This window comes from Oncorhynchus nerka, linkage group LG16 (assembly GCF_034236695.1).
Source record: "Oncorhynchus nerka isolate Pitt River linkage group LG16, Oner_Uvic_2.0, whole genome shotgun sequence".
In the NCBI taxonomy this organism is placed as follows: Eukaryota; Metazoa; Chordata; class Actinopteri; order Salmoniformes; family Salmonidae; genus Oncorhynchus; species Oncorhynchus nerka.
Genome location: NC_088411.1, coordinates 12,715,286 through 12,724,663, shown reverse-complemented (window position 1 = coordinate 12,724,663; position 9,378 = coordinate 12,715,286). Strand labels below are relative to the sequence as shown.

General features: G+C 40.8%; 1 protein-coding gene and 1 pseudogene across 1 annotated transcript; both read left to right on the top strand.

The window, feature by feature from the left end:
- The first annotated feature begins 107 nt into the window (after positions 1–107).
- LOC135559452 (interferon-induced protein with tetratricopeptide repeats 5-like) lies at positions 108–3,841 on the top strand. The gene is made up of 2 exons (XM_029684675.2): positions 108–217; positions 2,005–3,841. Exons 1-2 carry the CDS (start codon positions 213–215, stop codon positions 3,443–3,445), a joined length of 1,446 nt encoding a protein of 481 aa, XP_029540535.1. The 5' UTR covers positions 108–212; the 3' UTR covers positions 3,446–3,841.
- Positions 3,842–6,788: 2,947 nt separating this feature from the next.
- Positions 6,789–8,137, top strand: LOC115144451 (interferon-induced protein with tetratricopeptide repeats 5-like; annotated as a pseudogene).
- The last annotated feature ends 1,241 nt before the right edge of the window (positions 8,138–9,378 follow it).

The following is a 9,378-nucleotide window of genomic DNA, read 5'->3' as shown; positions in this document are numbered from 1 at the left end:
TTGTTAGGCTACAGTGCAAAATGTTAATAAATGACCTGTTGTCACTTGTCAGAATGGAAACCTTGGCAATACAGCTAAGCATCAGTTTCGGTTTCCTGTCTTTTGCGAATTGCAGAAGGCCTATATATAGCCAGGGAGTGAATACGTGTTGGCTGTGTAGCCTATTCCGCGTACCCGGACATTACAAAAAACAACTCGCTGTATTCAACAAGATGAGGTAAGAATTTTACTCCGAATATTAGACAGGATCTATTGGTGCGATATAAATACATATGACATTTTTATTGTATTTCATCAATGAATTAAATGAATACTTTGGCATCACCTCTGATATTTATCTTTGAAATCATGATTTATTTAGCATATACTACCATTTGTGCAATTTCGTATTGCTAATAACACCTATAATTTGTATAATCGATTTGACATAACACAGTAATAATCCGTGTGGTGTGTTGTATGCTTCTTCAGTTCAATTCACATTTTATTTATCCAGAGGGACAATTATTCTGGAAATTAAAGGTGACAGTTGACAGGTGGACTACACATGAAAAATGATTAATATAATTACCACAACATATAGGAAAAAAACATTAAGAAGAAAATAGGACATTTGTGTAATTGTGTGAAAGGATAGAGAGGAGGCAGTGTTACTCCAATTTCTGTTGGTTATTCACCATGAAAATACGCATTGTTCAAACACAACGAGTGATTGTAGAGTCATTAGTGTTGAAAAAACAATTTGAATATTTACTCGCTGGAAAAATATATTTCTACAAGCATATCCTCTCTACCCCTTATATGACCTTCTCCTTTCCCCCTTTATATAGTACACAGCGCCAGTACATGGTCAATCATTGCAGCACAGGAATTCTCTTCGTGGAGGCATTCTTACTGAATAAATTGTTGATAGCACCTCTTTTCTATTCACGGTTTAGAAACTTTTGTAACATGATGATCGCAGGTCAGTAAGCTATATACCACAATATTTTGTATGCTACAGTGCTAAAGGTTCATAAATGGCGTATTGCCGGAATGGAGACTGGCAATACAGCTACTCATCAGTTTCGCTTTCCTGTCCTTTGCAAGTTGCAGAAGGCCTATATATTGCCAGGGAGTGAGTACGTTTCGACTGTGTAGGCTACGTCCGCGTACTTGTGCAATACAAAAAAAGAACTCGCTGTATTCAACAATATGAGGTACGAATTTCACTGCGAAAATTAGACAGGATCTCATGTTGCGATATAAATATGTTGTAATGAAACTTCAGAGAGTAGGTCTCGAACCCTCGACCTTCTAGCCCGAAGTCCAGCGCGCTATCGACTGTACCGCAAAAGCATGCTCATACAGCAGGGGCAATTTCCGCCCTTATAAACCCAGGCTCGTTACAATATGTAACATTTTTATTGTATTTTATCAATGAGTTGAAGGGACACTTTCGCATCACCTGTGATATTTGTCTTTGAATTCATGGTTTATTCAGCGTATACTACCATTAGTGTAATTTCGTATTGTTAATAATAACTATGATTTGTATCATCGACTTGACATAACACAGTAATAATCCGTGGGGTGTGCTGCTTCAGTTCAATTCACATTTTATTTATCCAGAGGGACAATTATTTCTGGAAATTAAAGGTGACATGTGGACTACGCATGAAAAAGGATTCATATAATTACCACAACATATAGGAAAAAAAACATTAAGAAGAAAATAGGTCGTACTGTATACTCACACAAAGCAACTTCGATAGTGCTAGTGCAATATTAATGTTTGAGCAGTAAAGGGAGCTAGGCATTCGTGTGAGTGTGTCAAAGGATAGAATAGGCAGATAGTGTAGGTCAGGTCTCAAGGGAGAGGGTGTTGATCAACCTGACGACCTTGGGTACAATTGTGGATTATGTGACCCTCAGCTTTATGGTCCGACACCTTGGGAGGCAGAAGTGACAACAACCGTTAAAATGCTGTGTGTTAATTATGGTATTTTTGCCTTTTTCTCACAGTGCCTCGGTCAAAGCAGATATGGAAGTCAAGCTGAAAGCACTTGAGTGTCACTTCACATGGGGCATAAGGAAGGCTGGCATTAAGGACCTGGACAGAATCCCTGAAAAACTCCTGGATCGCATCATGAAGTTCTGCCCTTCAAAATACCATGTCACGTATTTCAACTTACTAGCGTTCCTGAGCCACCTGGAGGAAAATAATGTTAGTGCTCTTGAGTATCTCCACAAGGCTGAGAGTGCATTGAAGGACAGACAGGATGATACAGAGTTACTGGTGACCTATGCTAACTATGCATGGGTTCACTATCACTCAGGGAACATGGATGATGTGGATGCCTACCTTGAGAAGCTGGAAAACATCAATAAGGGTATTCCAAGGGCCTCAAAGATTCAAGGCAGCTTACCTTCAGTACATGGTGAGAAAGGTTGGAGCCTTATCAGGCTTGGGGCATTCTTTTATAAAAGGGTAAAAGAGAGCTTTCAGAAAGCTCTACAGGGGGAGCCAAACAATGCTTCTTTCAATGTGGGCTATGCCATGGTCCTGTACAGGTTGGAGGGCATGGTTAGGGATAACAAAGTGAGGTCAGAGGATAGTCAAGCTACCACTCAGCTAAGGAAAGCCTTGTCATTGGAGCCCGATAACTCGGAGGTTATGGTCCTCCTAGCCCTGAAGCTTCAGAACAAAAATAAACAAGAGTCCATGAAACTCATCACAGAAGCCCTCAGACTGTCTCCTGATGTGCCTCACGTCATGCGTTACGTGGCAAAGTTTTTCAGATACGAGGGCTCCGTCAATGAGTCCCTACACATTTTGGGGAAAGCTCTGGAGCTGTCTCCAAACTCCCACTTCCTCCATCACCAAATTGGCCTGTGTCACAAACAACAGCTCAGTCAGATGTTCGAGCAGAAGAGGAAAGGGGGACGAGTCAATGGGGGCCAGATAAAAGCAAAGGTGGAGGTCTGCATCCGTCACTTCTCCAGAGCCGTGGAGCTGAAGCCCTCCAACATTCACGCCAGGGTGAACCTGGCTGAGGCCTACGGGAACAACTACCAGCTGGAAGAGGCGATGAAGATCTTCATCAACCTGGTGAAAGATGAATCCCTCAATGACTCTGACAAGCAGCACTGCTACACCAGCTTCGGCCTGTTTCTGTTCCACAAGAAGAAAGATGAGGGCAGGGCTGCGACACAATTCAAAAATGCCTACCAGATTCAGATTGAGAGTTGGGATAGGAAGGAGGCTGGGAAGAAGCTTAAGCAGATAGCAGAGAGGTGCCAGACTAACAAGAGGAGAGTTGGCGAGGCCTCTGAGATTTTGGCGTTCCTCGCCACTGTAGACAAAGAGGAGAGAAAGGCTGAAGAGCCAAGGGGAGTCAATGTGGACTCTCCAGACACAGATTACCTTACAGATGCCCTAGGCAAAGGAATGAAACTCAAATGATATATTTTATTGTAACACAACGCATGGCTTACATAAGAATACTGCTACGTGCATTTTAATGGTTTTAATCGGGGAGTAACATTTACTTCAAGTTGCATGTATGCTTCTTAAGTTTGATTTTGTGTAAAAAAAAATTGCAAAGAAAATTTGAGTAAGATTCTATTACTTTTGTAAGATTTATTTTTAATGTCTTTGGATGTGTCCCCTATAGTGTAGATGATTAGATATCTTCATTGACTGTTAAACTGTTGCTTAAACTGACAGTAACATTCTGAAGAGGTAATAAAACACAGTACCAAAGTCTTGATTATCTTTTGTTCTTGTTAAATTGCTATGTTTTTTTCTACTTAGTTCCTAAAGCCAACATTGCTTAATAAAGGGGAACCACGTCAGATATACACGTTTCCTGTTGTTCCCTCTAAGAATCTCCATGCTTGCACTTTGATTGAAGTTTGGAGGGACTCGCTCGAAGTTTGACAGACAGTGAGTCTACCTACCACTTACATTACAGGGAACAATAAGAAATAAATTCCATAACAAAATTAAAAGTCATTTTATTTCAGATATTTAAGGTCCAATACAGCTGTTTTTTTTTCCTTCTCAATATCAAATAATTTCTCGGTAACATTTAAGTCCCTTACTGTGATTGTTTTCAATTAAAATGGTCAAAAATAAACAAAAATTGCTTCATAGCAAAGAGCAATTTCTCAAGAAAGAATTTTGATAGGACTGTCTTGGAGTGGTTTGAGTGGGGAGGGGAAACTGAAAATGATCTGTTATTGGCAGAGAGGTTTAGAACTTTCTTATTGGTCTATTAACTAATTTACTGCATGGTGATGTCACCAGAGAAGGCCAAAACTCCCACCAAATTTCAGGCAGTCTTTCCAAACAGCTCTTACACTAATTTTCACAATTTCACAGTACTATTCCAACCACATAGTTTGGAAATATATATAAATCACAGGAAAATCATGTTTCTACTGCACTGGGCATCAATTGTAGTGAGTAGGCTTCATTTAAGGGGTTAGGCTATGGCTCTAGTGACAGTAAAATTGCAAACTGTTGTGCTGCCATTCAGGTTGCACAGTAGTTAGGAAGAGATTTTCAATGTACCGATTCCATGGTTTATGAACATACACAAAACAACACCGGATTCAATTTATATTTGTATGGCCTCCCGAGTGGCGCAGTGGTCTAAGACTCTACATTGCAGTGCTTGAGGTGTCACTACAGACCTGGGTTTGATCCCAGGCTGTGTCTAAACCAGCTGCGACCAGGAGTTCCAGCGTTGTCTGGGTTACAGGAGGGTTTAGCCAGGGGTGCTTTACTTGGCCCATTGTGCTCTTGTGGTGGGCTAGGTGCCTGCAGGCTGACTTCAGTTGAACAGTGTTTTCTTTGGCACAGCTGGCTTCTGGGTTAAGCGGGTGGGTGTCAAGAAGCATGGTTTGGTGGGTAATGTTTCGGAGGACGCATGGCTCGACCTTTGCCTCTCCTGAGTCTGTTGCAGTGATGAGACACGATTGAAAGAGGGGGTAAAATACAAATAAATAAACCCTTTTTTATATACATTTCTTGCTCCCAATATAATTGTATATATATATGGGGGATACAACCATCCCAGCTCTGCAGAATTTGCCGCGAAGAGAGAATCATTAGATTACTTGTTTTGGTACAGCCCATGTGTAGCTTGTTTTTGGTCAACATTACAACATTTACCAGGATCTAACTCTGCAAAAAAAAATAAAAAATCACTGCTGGGTGATTTGAAAAGTCATAGTCAATCAATCAATAATATAATAATACTCTTAGCAAAACATTTGATCTTTAATTCACAATCTGTAGAAACTATAAGAATATAAAGGTACAGGTCTTTTGGGAAACATCACAGCACAGTTGAAAAATATATGACTAATAGAAATCAAAACTGGATGGTGTTCAGAGATAGATGGGAGGGGTTGAGCGGAGCTGAAGGGTGGGACTAAATATAACAAAAATAATCATCTGAAAATATAATGTTCCGAAAAAATTAAAGCATAGAGTAGTAGCCTACGGAAGAGTATTACTGCCAAGTGAAAAATACTAATTAAAACATGCTGATGGATGGAAGTACTCTGATACATTTTTTTGCGCATATAGTACTTTAAAAACGTAAAATACTTTTACAATAAAGTCAAGATTTCGAGAATAAAGTAGAATTTTCATTTTATAAAGTCACATTTAAATGCCGTGAATAAAGTAGCAATATTACGAGAATAAAGTGGGTATATTTCGAGAGTGAAGTCGACATTTTGAGAATAAAGTCGCAGCTTCAAGATTAAAGTAGGAGATTTGGTTATTAATGATTACTGCATCCCTGGCTCCTAGTTGCTTGGCGCGCCACGGTTAAAAAGCCTGAGTTAGATGACTGGTGAAACTATACTTTAGAATTTGCTTTAGTAACAACGAAATCCTTGCTCTTGTAGCACATACTAGCCATATTATTATAAGTCTAAGGACCTGTAAGAGGTTGTGCCACAAATGGGGTATTTTCAGGAGGAACCACACCAACTTGGAAGAGGTATTTCATCCAAGTCCGTGTGGTTACATACACAGGTAGTGTGTGTTTTTGGGCGCTAAAAAGTAGGGGCAAAACAAACAAATGGCCATCGATCTAATGATCTAATACACTCGTTCAAACAGGCAGACTCGCAGACGCACGCACACATACACACACACACGCGTTCCCCCCTGGTAATTTCAGACTATAGGCATGAACTCTTCTAACTGCTATGGTGCATTATGAGCGCAAACAAAATACTTTTTTTGGCACTGTCACTGAATGCATCGCTTCGTCCGGGTTAGGGAGGGTTTGACCGGTAGGGATATCCTTGTCTCATCGCACACTAGCGACTCCTGTGGCGGGCCGGGCGCAGTGCACGCTAACCAGGTCGCCAGGTGCACGGTGTTTCCTGGTGCGGCTGGCTTCCGGGTTGGATGCGCGCTGTGTTAAGAAGCAGTGCGGCTTGGTTGGGTTGTGTTTCGGGGGACGCATTGGCTTTCGACCTTCGTCTCTCCCGAGCCCGTACGGGAGTTGTAGCGATGAGACAAGATAGTAACTACTAACAATTGGATACCATGAAATTGGGGAGAAAAAGGGGGGTAAAATTCAACAACAACAAAAAAAGTACATTCTTAAAGCATGTACCTCTAGGGTGCCTTTGTTTAAAACGTTAATCAAAAACAACCACCGACTTTCCTCATTGCTGCATATGCCAATTGAATCTCAACATGGAAACAGTCAGTGGTTGTAAATTTATTTTGATGAACATTTTATTGAAAGGTATAGATTTCAGCAAATAAAGGCATGCAACAACAGAGGATAAACATAGGTACAAGGTAAAGGGTTTAAGAATTTACATTTTGAAGCATAGACTGCATAGCGAGCAACTCAGAGGAGTCAGAGGTTCATTTTTTTTTTACTCTAAGGAGGGGTTGCAGGGTCATTCAGCTTTCTTGCCAACATCAAATACCTGAAGGGTTACCCAGAGGAGGCCGTGGCTAATTTGGCTAAAGGCTGAGGAGCTCAGAAGAGAGCACTATGAGGAGAACTGTGAGAAACATCTGTGTCACCTATGGAGACCTCACCTGGTTATGTGTGGATGATTACATCAAGTGCCAGAGCTACTTAAAGAACTGAAGATCAAGGAGAAGTTTCTGGTTCCACATCTGTTTTGTACCCTGAGGTGTATCGGGGAGAAAGGCTGGACCTACCTCAAGTTCTCCTATAACAGCTATGACAAAGCTGTAGCGTGCTTCAAGAAAGCTCTGGAACTGGAGCCTGAGGAGAGTGAGTGAAATGCAGGCTATGCAGAACAAGAGCGCTCTTAATTTTGACTCGCCAGCTATCAAACAGCTGAGACGCGCCCTAAATATCAACCCACAAGACGCAGTCCTGATGGTCCTACTGGGCCTGAAACTGTCTGTCTATCAAATATTTGGGGAGACAGAGGAGCTAGTGGAGAAAGCTCTGGAGATGTCCCAAGACTGCATGCATGTGACACGATATGTGGGGAAGTTTCTCCGACCAACAGGAGCACGTTTGCAAGTCCATTGATCTGTTGAATGGAGCACTAAAAGCACACAAGCCAGTCTGCCATAATATATCATTGATTGGCTTTCTGCTACAAGAGGAAAAATATTGTTCTATGCTAGGAAGCTTCCATGGAAAGGGTGCTGAGATCCAGCAGCTACTCCGTAAGTGCATTTATCATCTGAAGATGTCTACTTTACTGATGTCCTCCTTCACCTATGCCACGGCTAAGCTGGCACTGCACTACGGCGAGGATAAAGACACCGCCAAGGCAGAGGAACTGTTCAAGAAAGTCTTCGACAGGACTGACATTCTGCAAGTGGTCAACCAGCACACCGGCCAGTTCCACCAGTATCACAACAAATGTGAACCTCTGGCCATCAAGCACGACAAAGGTTTTGGAGCTGCAGAAGGACACTGCTGAAGAGAAGAGATGTATCCAGAAACGGATGATGATCGCAGAGAATCCTTTCTCCAAAGACGCCACATATGAAAAGGCCTGTGGTATCCTGGGGGTTGTGTATAAAATAACAGGGGGAGAAACAGCAGGCCAGAGAATGACAAATACCTCTCTGTGCACCGTGAACTCCGTCTCTCACTGCAGTAATAACATACCAGGGTAAAACAGTCATTTACAAAGTGATCTAGTAATAAATCCCTGCAAGGGTGCATGCATCAACTTTATTAGACATAGTTTAAATTCTCCCTGAGCGGAGAATGATGTGTTTTTATAATAGCTGAAAAATATATATTTTAGCCAATGTATTTATTGAAAAGGAAAAGGCGCAACACTTGCACACCATAACAAAGTATTTGTTTTATTAAGCAAGGTTCAAAAATAAAAGTTTCGGCCTTCAATGGTTTTCATCCGAATAATCACACAAAAGGAATGAACAACATCATATACAGTGGTGGAAAAAGTACTAAATTCTCATACTTGAGTAAAAGTAAATATACCTTAATAGAAAATGACTCAAGAAAAAGTGAAAGACACCCAGTAAAATACTACTTGAGTAAAAATCTAAAAGTATTAGCTTTTAAATGAAGCTAGGGGCCACTATTTTCATTTTTGGAAAAATAACGTGCCCAAAGTAAACGGCCTATTTCTCAGGACCAGATGCTAGAATATGCATATAATTGACAGCTTAGGATAGAAAACACTCTAAAGTTTCCAAAACTGTAAAAATATTGTCTGTGAGTATAACAGAACTGATATTGCAGGCGAAAGCCTAAGAAAAATCCAATCAGGAAGTGACTCATGTTTTGAAACCGTTGTGTTCTTATGCACTCCTATTGGCCATTGAAAGGGATATCAACCAGATTCCTTTTTCTACGTATTCCCTAAGGTGTCTACAGCATTTTGACGTAGATTCACGCCTTTATGTTGAAGAATGAGCGTAAACGACTACATTGCGTAAGTGGCCAGCTGAGGGCTCTCAGAGTGATTCTTGCGTAAAAGACAGAGGTAGTCATTTTTCCTCTCGCTCCAACTGAAAAGCCAATTGTCCTGGTTGATATATTATCGAATAAATATTTGGAAAACACCTTGAGGATTGATTATAAAAAACGTTTGTCATGTTTCTGTCGATATTATGGATATCATTTGGATTTTTTTTTGGTGTTGTCGTGACCGCTTTTTCCGGTGGATTTCTCAACATACTGTGACCAACAAATGGAGGTATTATGGGTATAAAAATAATCTTTATGGAACAAAAGGAACATTTGCTGTCTAACTGGGAGTCTCGTGAGTGAAAACATCTGAAGCTCATCAAAGGTAAACAATTCATTTGATTGCTTTTCTGATTTTCGTGACCAAGCTTCCTGCTGCTAGCTGGACATAATGCTATGCTAGGCTATCGATAAA